This window comes from Homalodisca vitripennis, chromosome 1 (genome assembly GCF_021130785.1).
Source record: "Homalodisca vitripennis isolate AUS2020 chromosome 1, UT_GWSS_2.1, whole genome shotgun sequence".
Lineage (NCBI taxonomy): Eukaryota > Metazoa > Arthropoda > Insecta > Hemiptera > Cicadellidae > Homalodisca > Homalodisca vitripennis.
In genome coordinates this window covers 232,034,486-232,060,209 of record NC_060207.1, presented here as the reverse complement: position 1 = coordinate 232,060,209, position 25,724 = coordinate 232,034,486, and the positions used below count along the sequence as shown (strand labels likewise).

Below are 25,724 nucleotides of genomic sequence, written 5' to 3'. Positions count from 1 at the left end.
ATACACTTTTTGACCGAAGTAAGTTTCCGAGACCTGTGTTATCCGAGATTTGTGTTTTCTTGATCGGGATGACAAGGCAGATTCAGCTGTGATGTTATGTATATAATTAATTGGAACCAGAAATGCTCCTACACGTGCCAAACATGATATAATAATTAAGTTAAACTCTGATACTATTTACCATGAACTTAAATAATATCTGATGTGTGCCTACTTACGTTTTAAAATTTGTATAGGACTCCCATCATATTAGATCATAATTGCTTTTACTAAGTAATATAAGGATTTCGGTAATAAACATTGCGTGCGAAGCCGCGGGTAACAGCTAGTTTGTATATATATATCCTATATATATATTTACTTAAAAAAAACATAGGGCCTGAAGGCAAAGCCTGTGTAGAGGTTAAAATAATTTTTTTTTTATTTAACCACATAAAAATACCACTAATAAAATACAATTGTGACAATACAACTTCAAAAAACCTAGCCTCTTAAAATAATTTCTTTATTTAAGATATAGATACAGAATTTTTAAATTTGTATATTAATAAGGTCATTATTATCCAAATATTTTTTCAAAAGCCAAAACTTCAATACATTCACTTCAATATCTTCACAAATTAACTAAACCTGTTAACTAAAATTACCCTGAATTCATCGTTCTAGAAATTCTACATTTCATTAACAAATATCTCAGTTGTTTTATCAGTGTATATATTTTTCTCTTACATAGGTTCTCTTAAAAGTAATTTTTTAGAGATTCATTTTAAAGTGTGGAATGATGAAAAACTTAAATAAATAATAAAAATAGTTAATTAAAAATATATTATTTTCACAGCCATCTGTTTTGCACAAGTTGTCACTTTGAGGTGTAAAGAGACTGACTTGATTATTTTTCTAGTAGCTTTTGAAGACTTTCACACTGTCGATGTCGGTGCAGAATTCCTTCTAAACTTATTTTTTGGGTGTACAAAATTTCCCGTTCATGATTGGTATGTTCTGATTATTATTGTCTTTAACGATCCAATGTTAATATTCAAGAAAAATTTAAAAAAATTGTTTTGACCTTTTTTGTAAGCACCAGTAGTAGACAGTCAATATGATATTTTACCTTAACCAATAAACTTCAGTTTATCATAAAACTATCCTTGTAATGCTGTTATGAAGATCATAATTTCAGAAGGATATTTTCCAAGTAGATCATAAGGTGCCTGTACTGTTTTCCCAAGTAGGAGGCAAATTATAGCAGCACATCATCTTGTTACATCGGCTATGGCAATAGATCAAAGAGTAAATAACACTCTTTTGATAAATGAATTATTTATGGCCAGAAAAAAAGTTTCCCAGCACAACACAATTCTGGATATTTTAGGCTATACTCATCAGTAGTTATTGGACTATGATGATCTTAACTAATGGAACTTGCTGAAAAATGAAGGGAGAAGAACGATGAATAACCTGCTGCATCCACAACGTAGCCTGTAGCGTCGACATTCAAGCGTCTCGCAGCATCAGGATCTGAGTCCACTTTATCTGGGAACCGCTGAGCTGCTGCATGAATCACAAAGTCAGGCCGGAACTCTGTAATCACCCTCTCAACATCATCCTTCTTGGTAATGTCCAGCTCGTGCAAACCTTCCTGAACCCTGAAAAAGTTAATGAGATTAAAAATGTAAAACAAAATTTACTTCACTGATATCGATATCCTTAGCCAATGGCGTAGCATAGCGGGTACAACGGTTATTGCAAGATAACTGCATCAAGCAACGTGCATCATGGCTGCTGCTTGGATGGGTGACCGCTAAGCGATCCTGTCCTTGCAAAGCAGTCCACCTGCCCGGTTATTGGTGGTGGTTTGAAAGTCACCTTCAAGCCGTTGGTCCCCAGGTTAAGTGCTGCAGAGGGCTTCTTAGCCCTAACTTTGTCTGGTAAAATAAGACTACTTTACTTTTGAACTCATTACATAAAGTAAAAAGTCAAGTAAAGTACAAATTTCATTTCAGAATAAAATAAATATCTATAAATAAATTCTGATTGACTATTCTACAATTTATCAAAGTTTTGTACGTCTGATGTCTTAATGATGGCTTACTATGGATTAATATTTCTATACCTGTCGTACGGAATTTCTCTGTGGGGCAGTTGTGCCATATCAAACTTGGAAAGAGTATTCAGACTGCAGAAAAAAGCTGTTCGAATCATCGCAAAATTGAACAACAGAGAGTCATGTCGAAGTGCCTTCAGGGAGCTCAACTTGCTAACTCTACCCAGCTTGTATATTTTAGAGACTTCATTTTACTGTCGATTTCAGTGTATATTGTTGCAGGGCAGTGATATACACAAATACGAGACAAGAGCTCGGGGGCGCTTTCGAGCCCGACAGCATAGAACAGCAGCATTTGAACGCCTCCCTTCTCAAGCTGGGATCAAATTCATTAACAATCTCCCTGAAACACTAAATTTAGAAACAAATTCAAAAAAATTTAAAACCCAATTAAAACACTACCTGGTGTCTTGTGCTTTTTACTCAGTTGGTGAGTTTATGGAGCACACTTGGGATTGATATTCGCGGCAGTGTTGCAATCCTGGGGGTTGATCCCACGAATTATAAATTTTGTTTTTTTGTATGTGTATGAATGTGTGCCTGTGTGCAACTGTATGGAAAGTCGAGTGAATGGATTTAGTTTTTAAGATAAATACCGTAAAAAATTGGTATTATTGACTATTGCAATACAATGTAATATATATTGTCAACGCAATAAAATATGATTCTATTCTATTCTACATTACTAAATTAAAAATTATTAAAAAAACCCAAAAACCCACTAATGCACAATCAAGTATAGGTAATATGATGTGTAACACACTGGAACAGTGTTCTAGTACCTCTATGAATATATAAGCATAGTTGATTTGTACCAGAAACTTTCCCCTTCGTTACTGAAATGTATAAAAACATCGTTGAGAACTTATATTTTCAAAATGTTTTGGAGGATGCTTCCAGACTCCCTTTTCTTCTGAGAGTATTCATATCCCTCAAACTCCCAGAAGTTAAAGTTCCATCACCTCCAGTTCTAGAGATTTGAGTACTTATTGTATAAATTTTTGTAGTGATGTGGGCCAAGAATATTCCCAGTGGGAGGGAACTTATGAAATGGTAATATTGTCAGAAATATATATTTGGCCTGGGAGATTCCCAAAAATTGGAAATTTATTTAAATTTTTAGATTTGAAGTTTTTTTTAATTATAAAGCTTTTTTCATGGTGGAGGTTGAGAGGTACTTGTGACATGGCAGATGTAGCCATGAGTATTGGGAGCACCAGTGGCTTCTGGTGTCCACAGAGCATATATTTAGTATGTTTTCTTTGATACATTACAAGAAAAGAAACCGTCTTTTGCCTGAACGAGCAATGAAACTGAAATTCTTTCTTACAACTGGTTATCTTGAAATTAGGTACTACAGTACTAGTATTATATTTATGATAAACTAATCTAAACCTACTTATACAGCCTTATAAATAGTAGTAGGGAACGTGTAGCCTCCTTCTCGCTGACAAAGCTTTCTTTTGGGAAGCAGAAAACAAGAAATGATTGTCATAATGACGTGTAATTTTCATAGTAAGTAAATAAAGCCCGTTCTTTCTAATAATGTAGTTTTATTAGGTCCCTGGTAACAAAACTACCAAAAATAGTGGCCTTCAGATAATACAAAGTGACTATTAATTTGATTTTTATAACATTTTAAATTCAAGATTTTTTTTTGATGTTTTTATTAAATCAATAATAATATTTTTTAAACGTACAAGAGTGTTGGTATTTTATTTTCGTATACATTCACCATATTGACTTATTAACTTTTGCAAATTCACTTTTAAGTTAAAAATTCCCAGGAAACTCTTTATTTAAAAAACACTCAAAACTTTTTTATTCTTGATCACACTCCGCCACCCAAAATGGGAGTGCCTCCGGCCATCGGCACGGGCTTCGGCTGCCCCGCGCTGATGTCGACGAAAGAAAAACATCCCTCGAGATAGTACCTATCAGTAAAATATCAAATTCTAGAGGAGCTGATCAGAAATATAAATTGAATTGTAATGGAAAGGCAATTATGTACTGTGCAAATCATGTGATGCCGCACGGCCTGCCGTAATCGGGATTCTCGAGAAAGATAAGATAACAGCGACAACGATACCGATCACAATACCTGGAAACACTTGTAAGTTTGTAATTTTATAATTAAACAGTTGTTTTTTCGTTCTATCATGTTTGTTTCTATAAATTTATATTTCTGTGTCCTTCATACTGGTGTGGTCGGTATAATCCCAAAGTACCATAATTTTACTTAAAAATATATTTCATTTTTTAAGTTTTGTTTTACCATTACTGCTTTTACCTATTAATTTACAGTTTTTTTTTTAGCTATCTTGGTAATTAACCATAAACTGTTCAGAACTTATAGATATTCCCTGAGAATATTCCTCATTTCGAGGAATTTTACATCACTACAGTTTTGTGATCAACAGCTTCCCAAATTACTGTATTCACTAACTTAATTTTACAATCTTAACAGTTCAAACCAATTTATTATTAAAATCACTTACAAGTCGGTTTTTAAAATAATGTAAACAATATACTTTTATGAACCTGGCGGCCAAAAGGCCTCATGAAATAAAGAGCCTAAGTTATAATATTAGTTTTTGTAATTAAAAAATTTAGTGATATGTTACCATTGTAACCTTTTGTCATCAATATTAAGTTATTTATCAACATTATATTGTTGTTACACAAAAACACCTGGTGTGTTTTATTTTACTGCAAAAAATACTCTGCAAATACATACATACACAAGCAATGATCAGAAGTTATTTACCTTACAAATGCAGTGCCATAAATATCCCATCCTTCAGATTCAAAACTTTTTGTAGAGTGCTCTACCCAGCAATCCTGAAGCTCCCGTCAAAAATAGTTTGTTTTTTTGTTGACTGGTCATTGTGCTTTTGATGCAACTCCAAAATCCAATACAATCCTGTAAAAATTGTGTTATTAGACTTATTTACATTTTTAAACAAAAGTGGGGAGATGCTCAATTGAAGAATCTCCTAGAACTTCTACATACTGGTTGTTATTATTTGCTCAAAGGATGTCTCCAAAGAGAAGAAAATGATTGAGTGCTAAAATCATGGCCATTGTACAGAGAGGGATAAAATCAATAAACATCGGATTCTGGGACATTACCAATAATCTAAAACCGTCTTTAAATTATTCTTGACGGTGTATGCTGTCTTCAGCACCACAAATGTTAGTGCTGAAATTATTGAGAAGTATAAAAGAAGTAATATTAACAATCACAATTTAGTCACATGCTCACTTAAATTTAACAATGAAGGGAATGGAAGTGAATATATTCGATTTACAACCACCTTTAAAATATTCCTAATGACATAAACTTTAACTAGCACATCACATTTTAGTATAGAAACTAATTTAAAGTGTTCGGCAGTAGTCAAACACATCAAAACTCCAGGGATCTGTTCATGAATATCTGGACTGCGGCAGCACCTTTGATTTAAGACTGTTATCAGTGTCCCAAAGCCCAAATATAAACTGAAAAATAGTTTATTGGTTTAGTTACATGGTAGTTTTTTTAGGTACTAAGACTGAAAGTGTTTAAAATTTTACGTTCATAAAAATAATAGTTGTTCAGTCCCTACAAATGGGTAGCAATTCAATTTTCTTATATGCTGCCAATTACATATTAATCACTAGCTGTGGAAGTTGTGTAATTGGCATTACCATGAATCCAGCATGTATTCTGAAAAAATAAATATTCCCCTATCACTTAAAAAAAATCGTACAACTGGAAAGAAGAACTAAGTTATATCTTCAACGGTTTTGATTCATCTGTATTCATTAAAAATTGAAAGGTGTCCAGTAACTCAGAATAGAACCACGTTTTTTTTTACTTGGTTGTTGTCCTCATCAATTAAAACGATCTAAAACAAATGTAGGCTACATGGTAAATATTTTCAAGTCGTACTTCACAAGATTTACTGATTTTTTTTAAGTTTCGAAAGTACTTAAAATGTTACGGATAGCAATATTAAAAATAAAATCAATATTGAGGGAGAAATTCCCTCAATGCATGTTAATTCATTACCTGGTTGTATTAGTGTCAACCCTTTCAACTAGGTGTACTAGCCTAGTTCCTTTTCACGAATTGTTAACACAAAAGACTTTGTTGGCTGCAGTATAATAAGTGGCCACCACGACAATCAAAATCACCAATATTCACGATTTTTTAATCACCGATATTCATGAATAATGAATCCCAGCTGTTACTACTGAAACCAAATTACATTATATGTATTTCAAGTTATAGTTTAGTTTGACTGTTTTAATATCTTAAAAAATTAATATATTAATGATGAAAAAAACTATCTCGGTTATGTATATTTACAAAATGTAACAAACGAAATGCAGTAATATTTAGACACTTTTTACTATTTTGAAGGATAAACGTTTCTTGACACCTTGTAACATATAATACATGTACACCACCATTGTACGGCTGCAGTATGATAAGCGTACATCACTCGAATGATCAAATCAGCATTTGATTAAAACGATTTCAATGGCGTATATTTCTTTGATATATAAAAATATAACTTAACAATAATATTCTTAAAAGTCTATAAATAATGTAATTCAGTTCAATATTATTGTTAAAAAAAATTGGCTTGTAATGCTCCCTATTTAGTTTCAAGGCATTTCCTAACCTATTTGAAAAATCAACAAATAATTGGAAGTGTGTAGAGTAAATACAAGTTTGTCTTTATTTACACTCACTTGCATTTTTTTAACTTGTTTTTTTTTTCATTGCCTAAGTTTGAAATACATTTTCAAAGATCTTCATATCCAGTAGAGATATATACAACTGAGTCAACAGAAAACTAACTAGCCTCTTCTAGTAAAGATTGTTCTAAAACTTTGGGACCACTCTGCATAAAATTAATGAATAATAGTGTAAACTTAATACTTACTTGAATTTATTTACAGGTTATCAAATTGAAAAATGTTCTTGACAGTATATACTGGTTGTTTTGAATTTGAAATAATTACGAAACACAATTCATGTATTGAAATAGTGCGATAAATAAATACATTTACAAGAATTCAAGGTTAATAATATTATTAGGTTACAATAATAGAGGTTATGTTGGTTTATTTGTTTTTTTTCCGGTTTACTTATAAAAGAGGACTTTGATAATACCATGAAGCTCCGAAGTGCAGTCTTTGGTTGTTTCTGTACAATGTGAGTTGTATGGATACACTGTTCAGTTTTTTACGGATAAAGATGGAGGGATGGAACTCGGGACACCTTTCTAGGAAGTAGAAGTGAACTTTTTAGTCACTGTTACAACTTTGCCTATTTTCCCAAAATAGGATTTTCTGAGGGGGGAAGGAGGCTCAATATTTTTAAATGTAAATTTTTAGATTCATTAAGTGACACATCACTTAAAAGCTCTTGATAAAAGAAGAAGAACAGTGGAAAATAGACCTATGTATCTCAACCCAGAACAAAATGGCAGCTCACTGAAATTATTTAAGTTAAATGCATTTATAGATCCTGCTCAACCTTCAATGGACAAAGATAGAAAAATGAAATTTAGAATACACCTCTAGGAAAGAAAGCGAACCATATCCCCAAAATGGGCTTTTTTGAGGGGCAGTTTACAATAATTGTTAAATGTAAAGTTACAGCAGCACTATACGAAAAACCACAAGAGAGTGCAGTTGAGGGAGGAGCCTATTTTGCCCGTGACTTTGGAGCGGCCAACGAGAACTGAGTGACGTTGCCAAACTTGTTCCCCGCTGTAACCACAAGCCACGCGAGTCCAGCATTCTTAAAATACTTAACCGTTACGCTCGAAAGAAATGTTAGAGCTGTCTTGAATTAATTAACTACGTATTACAAAATGTAATTTTACGGTCATTTCTAAAAAAAGTACATCTCTGTAGCTTATTTCCATGTTGAGTTAAATGGATTGAAATAAATTATTGTATTATATTACTCATATACGAAGATCGTGTGATTAAAATCTTTAGCCGAAATATAAATTAAAAAGAAAACATAAAAATACTGCAAAAAATGTTAATTTCCCGTATTTAACAGTTAGATAATGCCATTATCACTGATATATAATAAGGCATTACATGTTTGCATAGTATAATCATGTTATGTTAAATGGATTTTCAATTTGGTAAGAAAGTTATCAAATACATCTGAAATATATATTCTTTTGCATAAATATACTTATTCAGTACATAACGGTGGGAATTGTTGCCGCAACGGTTTTTTTACGCACTTCGGTACTCATAAATTTATAACCATTAGAAAGCATTTTTCCTACCTGGCTATTAATAGTCTTGAATCTGTGTTATGTAAAATTGTTTTCACACGTGGGTGATTTAAATATTTAAACTGGCTATAGTTGAAAAATCATACAGCACAAGTTTTTTTTATAATATGAATGCACTTTCTTATAAAATTCTAAAGTAACGGTTTTCTATAACATCCAATGAAATTTGAACACAGTACATAATAGATGATGTCAGACGAGTGAAAATGTGGAGGAAACGGGTGAAGTACCTGTAAACAAAAGCCGCACCAGCCAGCAGTGGTGGTAATACCAGACGGATGAGTCATACTGTTTCCAAGAAACACCCCCTTCCTCCTTCCGGTCTCTGACCGTCAGTCAGTGCCTATTGTCGCTTAATCACTGGCGGTTGAAAATACTGCATTCTCTTCAATTCCAGTACGCGTATATTATTTTGTGCTGAATTTTACTGTTGGTGAACGTTTTCGTGTTTTTAAGTGTTGTTTATTGGTAGCTATTATAAGTGTACCGATTATTTTCTGTGTAAATTGTAATATACTTGTTATTGTGATTCCTTATTTGGACAAAATGGAGTGTGGTGATGTTTGTTCAAGTGCACAGCCATCCGGAAGTAAGAGCGGTAGTGAAAAAACCCTATGTAGTGGAGAACGACGTATTATTTACAACGTTTACAACTTTTTCAAAAAACTGTCTTTGACAAATTTCCGTCATACAGTGTCCAATATAAGCAACATGTATATTAATTGTGTGTGTGTTTAGTAATCGTTTAAAATCACTGAAAAGATTGTTGTATCGTATGGAAATAAGCAAGTACTTTACTCTGACTAACTGACGGGACGATTTGTTTGTTTTAATCGATAGTTAGTTTGTAATAACATTAATAAACTATACAAGTAATTTAAATATAGCAAACTGTCAACGCATTTTAAATATTGTTTTTCAATTATACTGATAAGTTTTAAATGTTCAGTATCAGTGTTAGTTGTGACAGCGCAGCGGTTTATCAGCCACAATGCGCCAGCCGTGCCGCGCGGCAGCGGCAGTTGTGTGGCAACGTCGCGCAGGCCAGTCCATTCTATTGGTCGCCGCCAACTGCACTCTCTGGCGGTTCCTTGTATAGTAATAAATTACAATTACGTTAAGGAATAAAACGGCTAAAACCTACTAACCTGTGTTTTTTTATATCAGATGTCCCAGGGCAGTTTGACAATGTCCAACCCTGTTGTAAAAACTTGAAAAGGTACGCTGTATGGATTCACGCACGATTTTTTCCGCTACTATTCTTTCCCTAAGGTCATTATTCCATTGGGTTTTTTTATAGACGTTTTTAATAAGACCACACAAAGTAGTCAAGTGGAGATAGATCTGGCAATCTTGGTGGCCACTCGATACTTCCTCTTCTGCCTATTCAGCGATTTGGAATAATATTGTTTAAATACTCGCGCGCACGCAGGCCATAGTGTGCTGGAACAAAAGTTCATTACAGTTGTTGGCTGCTACTTGGATAGCTAGATAAACAAGATTTTATAAGATTTCCTGGTATATCTCAGAATTAAGGTTTCCATCAATAAAACGAGCACAACACTGAGCCCGAAACCCAAAAAATGGCCTCACAATGCCAAGCCAAAAGTTTAATTTTTAGCTGTGTGAATTTTGTAAAATAATGATGCGGACCATTGATAATAATACAATTAGATTAAACAACACTGCATTCACAGAGGAAGCAACTTTCATGTTAAACGATAACGTTAACATACACAATGCTCGTTATTGGACTGATGTTAACCCTCATTGGAGGAGAGAGCAGCATATTCATCAACCTGTGTGATTAGTACTCAGTCAGTAGTATGAATTTGAACTGCAGTAGATAACACAGTTTAATTATTTTTTTGCATTATAGTGCAATATTTTTTTGAATCAGGAACAATTTAATAATAATTCCACGTCAAATTTACGTATACAGCGTATACACTTTCTCTATTACATATCTAAACACAAACACAAATATATATGCAAAATTGAAGTCTATACTGGTATATAGTACTATACACATACATATAAGGTTTAATCGTTTGCGTATATCCCTTTATCAGTATGTACCAAATATACAGAATGACTTCAACTAGTCTTTTGTTCAATTGTGGTCTACAATCTTGGATTTTACGTGTCATAAAAGTTAACACGTTGACTGCCATGAGGACTACCGGTGGGTCTCACCCAGATTCTAATTCAGTGCCACCCACTGTTGCCAGGAAACGTCATATTTTTAGAAAATTAAATTAACAAAAAAAAAAAAAAAAAAATAAATAAAACAAATAATTTCTCTCAAGGGCTTGAGCCAGTTTGCAAAAACAATAGTTGTTAACTGGTGATATGATTTAGATATATTATATAACCGAATCGAACAAACAAATAAAATAATAAATACTAAATAAATAAAATTTGAAGAAGAAGAATTGGAATAATCAGGTAGTGTAAAGGAAAAGGAAAGATTAGTGTACAAATCAGTAAAGGATTGCTTTTTTGAAGCTTGTATCAAACATATTGAAGAGACCAATGTAGCTAGGAAGTTGGTTCGCCATACGTTTAATTCGGTAAAAAACACAATTGCAGGAGTGAACACGTATATCCTAGCAAAATGTTTTCTACAACGTAACTGACTTAAAGTTCAATTTCCTTAAGAAAGAACGGGAGTCGATTTCAGAAACTGTCTTATTCCGTATAAAATGAAGATTTAACAGTTAATATACAATGAAGCATGCATGAAAAGGAGACGATTAAGCTGGCGTCTAATTTCCTGAACAGACCCATGTATTCATAACCGAGTTTCAATCACACTAAGTGGATGGTTGATGAATTTGGTTTGAATTGGATTTAGTGAACTTTCAAATCCAATCGGATAGGAAAACATGAAAACAGTGCTCTAGTAAAGGATGGATAAGCTGCACGTAATGTTTGAAGAGCTTGAGCGGAAATCGACTAAACTTGATAATGAATACTACGAGAGCGTTAGCTCTGTAGCAGACAGATAGATAAAAGGCTCTCGACGCCAGGGTTTGGTGCTCCAGTCACACCGATATCCTTAAGCGGATTTGTCGAGATTTGAACCTTCCAGTGCTATTATAAAAATATACTGTTTTACATTCGAGAATAGCTTTTTGTATTGAAAATTGCATGCTCCAATGTAAGTTGTTTATGTCTTGATCCAACTACGAGTTCAGTGCATTGCATTTAAGACGTAATATACTAACAGCAAACGATATTGCCTTAATTATGTTATTCACGTACACACAACTACTTCTAACACTAGAAAGTGTTGACTTAGTAAAGAAATTACCGATGTAAATTAACAAATTATGGTTCTATTACCAATGTTGATTATAATATCGCATGACACATTTACGAACAGGAGGGTTGTGATTTACTTGGAGATTTCTTTCATCATTTTACAATTAGCTTACCTTTATAACGAATAGAATTCTTCGAAGATTACAACTGTGGAACACCTTAGAGCGTAACACAACAATTTTAAAAATAAAAATAGTAAAATCGATCAAAACTTGTATTATACAATTTAACTTACTTTTTTATTGTTTAATGCGACAGTTAAAATAAAATAATATTACAATATTTTAAATTTTACACAACGAATAATTAGTCTTAGAGTTATGTTTATTTTGTGGTAATGGAATCGAAATGATATACTCGTATGTTTAAATTATATAAAAAGAAACAGAAAAATTAATTCAATTTCGAAAATAAAATTCTTTAAATTTTTAGATTAATTAGCTTTTATTACGCAATGAAAAGATCAGTAGTATATGTATAGTAAAACATTAATTTGTATGGAAATCGAAAATCGAAATGAAAATTGAAACGATTAAAGTTTTACTGCTCTAAAGTTAATATAACAATAACAGCACCAATAAGATGTTTACGATTGGTTCTAAAATTAGATATTAATGGAGAAAACTATAAATGTATGTTTGCACCAATGTATTGGAGCACCCTTAAAACACACCAGAATGATCTAGATGCAACGATAGCCCATTGTATTGCTTATTGCTTTTGGCTTTATTTCAGCAATTTCAAGCTCCAAACGTGACCTAATAACAGTTTCCTCTGTCTTCCCATAGCTCTTCAAATTGTTTTTGAGATTTCATTTCATGGCATATCAACTCTACATTAAATACAGTTGAATCCAATAATGATAACACACACACACACACACACCACACACACATATAATGTAAATAGTTTGTGTTAAATCCAATTAAATGACTATTTAATGATTAAATTAATAGTCGTTAGAATGTATATAACGATATTACTCGATTTGGTTCTTGTATTATTTCAAAATAAACTTTTATTTTTGAATTTTGTATTAATGTTTTCTTATTTATTTTAATGGCAGCCTCAAACTTATGTAGGTGCATCATATGGCTAAAAACTGTGTTGGAAAAAGAAAACATTATTAATTGAATATACTGTATAATAAAATCGGTTATATGTAAGAAAGTATACATCTAAATAATCAATTATGAGCTTATAAAATGTTACTTTTTAAATAAATTTATCTGTATGACGTCTAATACAATTCATATAATACGCTAATGTCTTTTAAAGGAATTAAAATCTTATAAATCAGCTAATTTATATTAAAAATACCATGAATTAGTCCCATATTGCTTTAATTACTTGTTATTCAATGGTTTATTGTAACCCCTGGCTATGGTCTCAAATATATTGATTGTTTTATTTGAATAAAACTGACAAGCTTTTAATATGAAAGTAGACATAGCACGTTTTCAACGTGAACATACAACATATGTTTTATATAAAGTAAAAATTCTAGATTAACCTAAAGCAATGCATAGTTTGTACAACACTATTTCAGGGTGTTTGTGGAGGTTTTCCAGGAGGTTAATTTATAATAATTTCATGTAATTCAGTGTAGTATTGAAATAGAAAATATTGAAAAGAATAATGGTTCATATAGTTTTTAAACTTATGCAGTGTTGTACGAGGTTTTTAGTCTTAAAAATAAATTTAATATATAGAATTTAAACTTGTTTCAACGCGTTGTTACGCTTGAGTTTTCCACTTTGAACAGCTGTCTTGGGGTCAATACTTTGACATAAATCACGCCAAAGCACAGATAAATCGAATACAAACTATATTTAATATAGGTATTAAATGTATAGAGATAAACTCATTATCCTTCAACGCATATTTTATAGAATAGAGGCTGGAAATGTTATCGTTTGTCTGTGTAATCATCCGATAAACCTGAGAGTCCAGGTCTATTCAGCATTGAATATCAAATGTTCTGGAGAGTTTCCTTGTTTTATATGTGAAGAGGAAGAAGCATTATTGGGTGTTAGGTTGGTTTATTGGAGGTTAGAGTTCAGTCTACACTCTCTTTCTCTTCCAGCTTATATTTATTGCATTAAAAAAAAACTTGAAATTAACAATACTAAATGCTTATTTACAAAAACAGTTTCAATTTACATTTCCATGTCAATTTCAAAGACATCATTATACGTAAGGCTATAGAAAACCGATCTGATGTGCTGCTATTCTCATAATATATAGATTATAATATCGTGTCCATGGCCAATCTCTTCCTGGAGAACGATTAGTATCACGCTCCACAATGACCTTCACAGGCCCAAATATCTTTGTAGTGGATCTCAGAAGACAGTTCAACAGTCTACTTCCGGTGGGAAACACGACATATAGGACGTTTTTTATTGTCTTTATAATCCGAGTTGCTATTACGTCTATATGGGAAAAGACACAACGAGCCGAAGAAAATCTGACAAGACAAGTGTTGCGTGTATGAAAGGTACAAATGTAACTGTATCCAAGGGCAGGGCAGTTTAAATCTTCACGGACTGTGCCAATAATTCTACAACACATAAACAATATAAAAACAACTGAAAACTTCCAACATCGACCACCACCACTAAAGGTTAGCATAAGATTACAAGTATTTGTTCAAAAGTGCAATTTCACCTCCTGAGGAATATATTATAACAGTGTACAGAGAGTTAATTCGTGATTTCTCACTGGCACAGCTGATAGTGTGGTGTCAGCTGAAGATGTACTTGTATAATAACAAACACTTCGCTGTAAGATAAATAATGTAATGTTTAATGTACGTGCAAATGTGGTGTTTAAATATTTTGTATTTGATTGTATCATGGCAAATGGCCTAAGCAAGAGACAATGTTCTTATCATCTAAATAAAACAATATTTTATAAGTTATAAAAATATATTCTCCTGACAAAGCTCACAAATGTCCAAAACTACTCGTGTTCTATTGGAAACTTGACTTCTCGGTTCTATACTTGCTTACGTTATTGGCTGTAACCATAACTGTAAGACAGCTGACTAATTGACTTTAGTGTTACGGTGCTATTAACCTACATTCTGCCGTTAACTTGCTTAAAAGCGCTGTAACTTTGACATAACTAACTCGTCCACAGTCGTCTACAGCATTGGCTGTAACTATACCTGTAAGACAGCTGACTAATTGACTTTAGTGTTACGGTGCTATTAACCTACATTCTGCCGTTAACTTGCTTAAAAGCGCTGTAACTTTGACATAACTAACTCGTCCACAGTCGTCTACAGCATTGGCTGTAACTATACCTGTGAGACAGCTGACTAATTGAATATAGTGTTAGGCCTAAGTTGCTATTAACCTACATCCTGCCGTTAACTTGCTTAAAAGCTCCATAACTTTGACACCACTTGCTAGTGCACAGTCGTATACAGTATTGGCTGTACCTAAACTTGTAAGAGACCTGATTAATTGTTACGTTGCTAGTAAGCTACATTCTGCCGTTAACTTGCTTAAAAGTTCCATAAATTTGACATAACTTACTCGTCCACAGTAGTCTACAATTTGCTGTAACTAGACCTGCAAGTTTATTACCAATTTGCTTTAATGTTACGGTGCTATTACTTCTACCCTTAACTTGCTTAAAAGCTCCATAACTTGTTAAAAGCTGATATATTGTTGGTTCGCAGTTGCCTACAATATTGTTTATAGCTAAACCTCTGAGTTACGTTAGTAATTAACTCTAATGCTGCGGTGCTATTAACCTACTCATATATTCTATCTTCAACTTTCATAAAAGCTCCATAATTTTAACATCAGTTTCTCATCCACTGTTAACTACATTATTCTAAAACTGGAAATTCCAGGGATCTTCCAGCTATTCTGCCTATACAATTCTCTTTAACTATTTTATTTTCCCTCCTAACACTTTTCCTTATCTTATTCATAAGAGACGTTGTCTTAAGATTAATCTGTACCTTCGAGGATGACACTTTGGGAATGCCCAACGTCTGGGAGAATTCTGGAACCTCTTCTGGCGAAGGGCTGTGTGAATTTGTTCTGCCGATGGATCACTGCGGCGGAGGTCCTTCCGTGTATTGCGGGACTGGCAAACGAAGACCAAGGCATTTTATTATCTGGATATTTTCTTACTCTGTAGTCAACAGCGTTTGAAAAAAGTTTGAATTAAGAAGTTTTCCTACTATCAAGCTTACTCTACGCTTTCCTTCTATAGTATGAAATGTAAGCAAACTGACAATATTGGTTAAATTAATTAAACATATGGTTGTGCTGCCATAAAACAATGTTTACACAGAACAGTTGATGACATATAACAAGCTCTTTCAATAATTTAATAATACTTGTTTACAAATTTAGACCCCATTTTGGCTCAGCCCGGAGGGATTTTTGAAAATAAGAATATACCTATATTAACATACGGACCCTAAGAATGTATATGTAAAGTTTCAGTACTACCGGTTGAATAGGTCACGTGTGAAAGAATGCAAACCAATAAACTTCTTTCGCATTTATAACATTATTAAGATTAGGATAACATAGGTGTTATATTAATTTTTGTATGTGTTACCGTACTGCCATGAATGTTTAAAGTTCTATAAAGAGTCTAAACAAGATTCATTGCTGTTTGAAAAGAAAATTAAAGTGTAACCCAGTTGGACACATCTCACAGACACAATAATGTCAGAACAGTTTTAGCAAGACTGCAGCCCGCAAAGTGAGATGTTTAAAACTAATTTCATACTCAATGAGGTTTCCTCTTCTTAGTTGTTGGTAACAGTGGAATGAAACTATGAGATTAGATTCAATCTGCTAAAGTTACAAAGGAGACAGCTTTTCCCACTATAAGTGGATAGCGCGGTTGCTGTTTGAGATTGCTTGGTAATACGATGTTAGTTGATACAAGCCACAATGTAGTTGCAGTGATAAACAGTAAACAATAGCTTTAGTATACTCGTACTTCAAGTGTTATGTTATACTCGTATACACGAGTGTTATGGCGGCGTATTCTCGGATACCATGAAGCTAAAATTCCATAAAATACTATGGACTATGGACCTGCTTATTAAACTAAATATGGATGTCTGAGTTTGAAACTGCACATTTATTCTTTTGAGTTGTGACAGTTGGCACCTCTTGTGGTTTTAATATTAAGGAAATGTTTTGATCAAGAATGTCAGGATACACATATGTGTTAACTTTATGAATGGGTGCCCCCATATGCAAACCGAAACAATTGAATCAGATCGGGAATTTGAGCAGATCAGTTCGGAAAAAACCTAGGTTATTATCTCTACAACACTTATGGCTACGTTTATTGATTGTATTGTTTTCTATGCACGCATACATCCTCTGTGTATATTCAAACTGGGAGTTTTCGGAATGTGATGCCGCATGCAAGATTCATTCGTTTTACGTAGGTTTCAGTTTATCTTTTATATGTTTGTGGTGATTTGGTCTGGGTTGATACGGAGATGATTGAGAGGTTTTCCACCTTTATACTTGATGAAAAGGGGTCTTAATTGACGAATAAATTCAGTCTTTTTGCTGGTGATAATCTCCAGAACTGAAATGGTTGAACAGCATGATGAAACTTAAACTATTTAAGCCAGATAAAAGAAGTGTTTGTTTCATTCAGGTCACAAGCTCTGCATTTAGTTAGTGTAACAGCCTTGGTTGAAAATTAGTTGACGTTAGTTGTATAATTTTGGATAAAATAAATCACTGCACTATCGAAAGCACTGTAAATTCGATTTAGAGGAGTTTGTGAATCATTTGAATTGTAGAATAATAAGAAAAGTCCCTTGAACCTGAGGGATTGGGCTGATAAATCCATTCTAAACTAATACTGCAGAGAGTGTGTTAATAAAATTAAGTTTTGATTCGTGCAGAATTAATCAAATTTGTAATTTCATGACATCCCTCGAATTTTTATGTTTTTCTGATTAAACGGGGTTAAAGAGAAAGAGAGAAGGTAGACCATTCTTTCCAACTAACGATAGTTGAGTTTGAGACTTCCTATATGGACAATACCATATAGGTACCAGTACGGACAATACCACATAACCCAGATCTTCATGTGAACGTACCAGATTAAAAATTACCAAGCACTGTTAGTAAATATGTAACTAAAGATATACACCTCTTTATCCCAGAGACTACTTGCTTATCTTAGGTGTAACCGGGTTTTAGTTAAAAGGACACACGAGATTTTGTTCTTAGCTCATGATACAAAGAAATACAGTTGGTAACCAAAATATTTATCATGAACACAGTGATGTTTCGTTTGGGATTTGAACGACACAGAAGTAATTAAAAATCAGTATTGTTTAATAATAGTCATGTTTGATAAATTCAAAAGCTAATTTAAGTTTTTTACTTAAAAAGTTTTCTAAGAAATCGTTAAATAAGGCTAAAGTTCCAGTAGCAATTCGTCTGAAAGACAGCGCAGACAATTTACTTGATCTCGCCAACGCAAACATTGGCGTGAAGTAATAACCGAGCTGATAGCGCGCAATGTTGTCGCGTTGGAAATGTGGAAACAAGTATTGCTTCTGCTATTGCTCTCATCCCGAGACGGGCAAACTTTTGTTGTAGTTTCTTCAACAAGTTTTAATTGCAATAACTTCGAGTTTGTCACCAAGTCAGAAGAGGTTGTTACAGTTTCATTATTAAAAAATTTCCAACATTAAAAAATGGTGAAAACAATTGAACTTTGTTGGAAACATTTTACTGTTCTGAAGTTAGCATGCATATATGGATGAAGAGAAAAAATTTGAATCTCTTTTATAAAAATTGTAAATGACTAAAATATAATGATACGATAAAAAAAAATCAATACCAATTGAAGATAGAACGCCATCTGTAAAGCTACATTAAAACAATATAGTTTACGTAAAACATGGTCTTATGAGTTTAATCCTATAATTGAATTACTTCGCCCGTAAGTTATATTGCGTACTTAGTTATATTCATAATTTATTATTTCATAGAGGACATAACTTCTTATATACATATAAACAGTACAATAATATTCACTAAATATCGGCAGTTACCTACAGGTTACCTGTATCGATATTTAAATATAGAATTCTTTATTTCTATGGAGTACAGTACTAAACTGCTTGACTGTTTCCTTTTGTTGTTTATGGAACCACTTTATCGATAGACTGCAAAAAGAGAGCAATGTCTATGTAACTTATAACTAAGGTCTAAAACAAATTATTCTTAAAATTTGGACTACCTTCAAATATTGACTGGTATCGACATCTAACTTTTGTTCAATCATATGAAAATTATTTTTTTAAACTTTTTAGTTCCTTAATTTTTCTTTCAACAGTTTTAAAAAGATTTAAATTCGATTAATTTTTTATATAAAAAAATATGCATTATTAGACCATGGTAACCACCTAATGTAGCTATTAAGCAGATAATTATTGATACGGTATCTGGGGATTTCAAACAGTAACTTTTCAAATTTTAAACTTTTAGATCACGTAAAAGTTGAAATATTGCTCGATTTCACCTTAAGATTGTAATCACCTTTGAACAATGTTGAAAACTGAAGGTGTGATAGAACACCTTTGAAATATGAGGTCTACACTATTTGTAGAGATCCAAAGTAGATTGAAACAGCAAGTACCTTCTAGAACGAATGATGAAAATAGTAATAATTTCTTAGTGGCTATTATCTTGATCCTTGAATGCATTACAACCAACTGGGTCAATAATTAATGGTCCAAGCCATGAGTTATAACTTGAGCTCATATCACAGCCAGGCGGCGATAAGACGTTCTAAACGTATGTACTTGTAAGTGACACGGACTGTACGGCGACTGTCTGTACTCCCTCACTAAGTGAGTTGTAGTATTGAGGCTACCCTCTTTCTCGCTACAGGGAACTGATGGGTTGTCCGTCTTCCTGTACATTGTGTCCCATTACTGCATAGTTACTTCAAGCAAATATCAGAGACGCAGGTGTACCATCAACTGTACACAGCCATCTCTTGCAGTATGGGCTTTCTAGCGGAAGGTAAAATCGAACAAAATTTAAACTTTTACATTGAACACCTTTCCCACGAAATACTCTGGTTATTCCAGCCTTTCTGGCAATATTTTGTTTTCTGTATTAAACATTCATACAGATGAGAAAAATTTTTACTATGAGAAATACTACACAGTTCCTTTATTTTATTTCGTTTAACAATGTCTCGGATTGCGGAGTGTGGTAGGCCGCCAAACTTTATTATTTATTTCGTATAATAATAGATAATAAATAAATAAATTTAATATGGCAATTTACAATATTACATGTTAATGGCATACGAAAAATGTCATATCATTTTTATTTTTACGCTATTTTAATAAATCAGACTCCGTTCGTTTTAGTATCAAATAAAGAAATACAATGCTTTAAAACTTTTATGAAATGTTAATTTTCTGGATTTGACATAATTTTTTTAACAAACCACAATATTGTACTTCAAATTCGACGTTAAAAACGAAGTCTTTGCACTGTTTCAACATCAGAGACACCTAGTCTGAAAAATCAATTAAATCTAGATTAAGAGATGTTCTTATTGTCTCATCAGGCGTACAATTAAGAGATCTCCAATGTTTTAGAAACGATTTAAAAGCACGCGGTACAACAAAGGTTTCTACAAATAATGTAGCTATAATAATGTTGGAAAGGGTCAATTTAATGCTCAGAGCCGAAGGTAAAATGTAGTTAAATTCGACATTTGCATTGAATCACCTTAGGTATGTTCTAGCTAGAGCTCAGTTGCAGCTAAGCATTAGATAAACCTTTGCTTTGGTACATAAATGTTGTAAATTGCACTGGTGTACCACAGTGCAACTGAAGCTTAATTCATAGTGATTGTAAGTACATATTAAGCATCAAAAGGTTTGCTTTGGAGTACACTGTTTCTGAATATATACTGACTACTAAATACGTAACTGACTGGGAGTCGTTCGGTACACATATATTAATGTATCAAACAAAATTAATAGCTAACGATAATTGCATAGTTGATAAGTGTGTTGATTGATTTTGAACAAAGAAATGTTATCCTAATACATTTTAATTGTAAGAAAATAATTTAATTTAAGTAAAATTAGATCTTTTAATCTAACTAATTGCTTGGCATTCAAGAAGCTGAACCATTATTACTTTCTGAGACGGCGCCATTTTAATAAAGTCTGCTCAGAGTTTCACTTCCGCCTTTAATGGAGAGAAGGCTAATAGTTCGTACAAAGTGGCTCATTATGAGATTATGAAAAATATTAACCACAGGAAAGCTGTCTGAAACATTCAGTTTCATATTCTTATAACGACTGCTCGAAATTTCACTTCAGCAGTTCATGGAGAGAAGAAGGCTACTAGTTTATACAACGTGGCTCATTATGAGATTATGAAACATATTCACCACAGGAAAGCTGTCTGAAACATTCAGTTTGATAGTTTTATAACGACTGCTAGAAATTTCACTTCAGCAGTTCATGGAGAGAAGAAGGCTACTAGTTTATACAACGTGGCTCATTATGAGATTATGAAAAATATTCCCCACAGGAAGCTGTCTGGAACATTCAGTTTGATATTTTTATAACGACTGCTAGAAATTTCACTTCAGCATTTCATGGAGAGAAGGCTACTATATAGTTTATACAACGTGGCTCATTAAGGGATTATGAAAAATATTCACCACAGGAAAGCTGTCCGAAACATTTAGTTTGATATTTTTATAACCACTGCTCGAAATTTCACTTCAGCAGTTCATGGAGAGAAGAAGGAAGGCTACTAGTTTATACAACGTGGCTCATTATGAGATTATGAAAAATATTCACCACAGGAAAGCTGTCTGAAACATTCAGTTTGATATTTTATTCATCCTGGTGAAACTACATACTACATTATCGCTCGGTTGTTCTGTTCAAACCCTGTCCTAGTCTTTAATTATTACATTTATTATATAGTAAGATGAATTCGTATATGAGCTAGTACTTTTATAGTCCAAAACGTTTGTTTACAAAAATGCTCATGCTATGATTTTTTTGGTGAAGAAATAAAGGTTCCATCAAACAAATGGAATGCTAAAATATAATTTTTTTTTCCATTCATGTCTTTCATTTTTCCAAACACTATCATAAATGAATTAGTACATTACCTAACTGTTGTGTTTTATAAGTTAAAAATTGAAGCTCTGAAGCTTATTACTGGGTGTAAGGTAATATTCATACCTATTTGATCCACTTGGATCATAAGTAATTAGAAGTTATTCTTTTCACAAGTATTATAAATCTTTCCATTACTTGCATACGACATTTGAAACTAGAACATTATAGGTATGTTTTGATTTGTTATACAGGGTCTGTTATATTTATCTATCAAATAAATCACGTCAAATATATCTTCAGCATTAAAAGTTGCACTAGCGACCAAAAAGTTTCTTACCCATTTGTCAGTTTCAATATTTCCTTCGTAAGTCAGTGAAGCTCCAACTTTCTGACGTATGTTGGGAAGCAGAGAAGTACGATTTCTGGATGAGCAAAATAACGATTCATTTGAATAAATAATGATCTAAGGTTGCTTCAGTGTTTCAGATAATTAGTACATATTAGTTTAAGCTAATAATAAACCACTAGTTGTTCCCTCATAACATATTCTTTCATCACTCTGTATTTCCACAACATCGAAAACATACTCTAACTTATTTGATGCCAATTTATATAGCTTCTTACAACTATTCACATGGAAATTTGAAGCTAAATGTTATGTACAGAAGGTGAAACCTGAACAAAGATCTCTAATTTCCATTGCACTTCCTTCAGACAAACAATCCAATCTCATTCTTTTTAATAGAAAACGTTACTATGACACACATTGTAACTATGATCTATTTATATAACCGTTGTAGGCTTGTATACACGAAAATCAAACTCAACCAAACGTTTTAATTTGCATCGTACTTCCTTTAGAGAAATAATCAAGTTTCAATCATATGAAGAGGTCTTGCCGGTTGTAGATATCGGCTATGAGAATGTTTTAAATATTGATCATGTGCTGACATTGATTGATATTGATAATTTGTGACACATAGTTATTTTGAAAGTGCATATTTAATCATGGAGTTATTTTTATGAAATTAGTTTGATTCGTACCAATATATAAAATAATATGGTTAGTCAAATATTTTCTAAATATATCATATAATAAATAATAAGATAAAAATTATATGTAATGACAAATGATTTATTGTTTGTTTCTTGTAACTATGTTTTAAGCAGTATATCCCATAGTTCAAAAATGTATATTTCTAATACTTGATCTCTCTCTCTCTCTCTTATGTATATATATATATATATATATATACATTAAATTGTATAAATGGCAATAGCCTTATTTAATTTCAATAAACATTGAATCACAAAAAGTACTTGCTCCGCCGGGAGTCGAACCCGGATCTCTCACTTGCCGGGTGAAATGTGCTACCATTAGACCACAGAGCACTTACTTTTTCCGATTCAATTATTTTGTATTTGGCCGTATCTGTCACATATGCGTTTAAATAACCGAACTAACATATATTATCGGAAGACCAAATACCTGTCAAATGACTTTTATTTGCATTAAATTTGTATAAGTGGCAATAGCCTTATTTAATTTCAATAAACAATAAGAATTGAGAGATCCGGGTTCGAGTCCCGGCGGAGCAAGTACTTTTTGCGATTCAATGTTTATCGAAATTAAATAAGGCTGTTGCCACTTATACAATTTTATATATATATAATGTAATATAATATATATATATATATATATATATATATATATATATGAAGCTAATTTATTCATTTATTAGTTTAAGCGTGGTAGAAAGAAATAAAGTACAGTAGTTAAATACTTATACAGTTTTAGACATTTTATTAAGATTTATAATGTACAATATTATTTTTATCACACATAGAAATTGAAACTCCAGGACTGAATAGTTTACTAAATTAAAAACAATTAAGCATGTATTAGTACTTATTTTATTATATAAACACGTGTTATGCTTCACTTACGTTATCCTTATAATGAGTAAATTAATATTAGATTGGCTACGTGAATAAATGATTTAATCGTTTATATATTTGTGAACGTTGTCTGCGTCAATCAAATCAATTCATAACATGCCTTTTATTTTCAAACGTTTCTCAGTTTATATTTAGCTTTTCAGTTTAAATTTAATTATAATGTGAATAAATACATGAAAAGACTTAAAACAGAAAAATAATCTGAAAAAGTTCAACAAATTAAATTAACTAATAATAGTTTAAAGTAATATTGTTAACATAAATTTAACTTGATACTTTATTATTAAGTAAACGTAATGGTAGTATTTATACAATGGCAAATTTATCTGTGAGTGAAGTCAAACTGTGCTGCTACAAATGTTAGTTATGATTTAGATTTAGTTAAGACACTGTTAAGGAAATTCAAGTAACATCAAACAGTAAGGATATACACTGAGGGTATATAAATTTTCATAATAAAAATCTTTTATCATTGAAACGAGCTACATTTAAAACAATTTATTTACAACTGTCTTTGAACAAATGGAAAATATCTCCTGATTAGTAAATTTCTCCCTTTCTGACGGAGGACAGTTAACATTAACTCTGACAGGCAATTAGAGCTGAGTCAAGTGTTCGGACGGCAAGAAAAGAGAGGGATTAGGAAAGTTACATTAAGAAATTAAGTGTTTCATGGAGGAGATGGCTTTATTGTTTATGATGTTTGCATTTTATAATAATACTGATGGAGTAACGAAAAAAGTGTGCTGTATTTAAAATATCTGAGAGGTAACGAGTTGAAAATTCATTATTTGCTGAAATGGGTCGCAGGTTTAAAATATACTCGTATTTAAAGCCATGATACAGGCTTAGCATTTTGCATTTGGGAATAAGAGAACGTTTTTGCACGCAGAGAAGTCAATAACCGATTTTCTTTTAAGCTGATTTATTCTTCTATGTTGCTCAGAATATAACATGTTAGGTATATTTGCTTGATAGTGATCCGGAGATAGCGTATAGATTTATAAAACTGAGATCTGCAGACCTGCGACATCTGCAGACAAGTAGGCAAAAAAATAAAAAATAAAATGAAATATGTCTTTATTCTTTGAGGCGGAGTTAGGGCTGTACGTGAGTTGCTAAGCGTTTTTATTGTGTATTTTCATCCCTCACAAATCAAATCGTTGATAACGTACCGTGGAAACCCATTTTTAAGAAAACCAAAATGATTTGACTATGAGAAAGAAAACTTAAGAAGTTCTAACATGGTTATAAAACAAAGTTATTTCACAAAATTCTAAGCTGTAGAAGTTATCCTGGTGTTTAGTTATCAGTGACTTTTCATACGATAGTAGTAAAAGATCATTTCAGAATTAAAAGAAATCAATAATTTTTTACCACCAAAACACGTATTTTCGGTGTTTTTTTATACCTTACGGCATAATAATAAGTGTGTTTATAATAAGTAGACAGGGCGAAATAAAGCTGTATATTTTGCTCTTTATAATTAATTATTAATTCCTCACATTGCAATGCAGAGAATTAATTTATGTTTCATTAAACAATTACACTTTTATTTCATGCTGTAGTTCTGTAGAGAGCACACAGATAGCACCATTATGTGGTCGGTAATACTTTCCAGCTCATTCTTTCCCACATTTATTCACATTTCGTTACAGTGACTAAGAGATATTGATGCGTTTTATTAAAACAAGGGAAACCTTTTGCTAACTAATTTTAAACAGATTCCTTTGGTTTATATGATAAAAATATAAATCAAAACCTTTACTTTATGTAGAAGCAAGTCCTATTTTGTTGATCCATATACTCTAAAGTAAATCAGGTGGTTGTAGAAAAAATATGTAAGAATCTAATACAGTATTTCAAAATTTTGTAATACTTC

At 32.4% G+C, this 25,724-nt stretch overlaps 1 protein-coding gene across 1 annotated transcript in view; it reads right to left on the bottom strand.

Moving 5' to 3' along the window:
• LOC124355138 (methionine adenosyltransferase 2 subunit beta-like) overlaps positions 1-25,724 on the bottom strand; it is a 71,090-nt gene that overhangs the window by 4,213 nt on the left and 41,153 nt on the right. Inside the window, exons 2-3 of the mRNA XM_046806111.1 lie at positions 15,728-15,855; positions 1,459-1,646 (exon numbers count right to left, since the gene is read on the bottom strand). Of these exons, the coding sequence (XP_046662067.1) occupies positions 1,459-1,646; positions 15,728-15,855 (316 nt within the window). The remainder of the gene's footprint in view (positions 1-1,458; positions 1,647-15,727; positions 15,856-25,724) is intronic.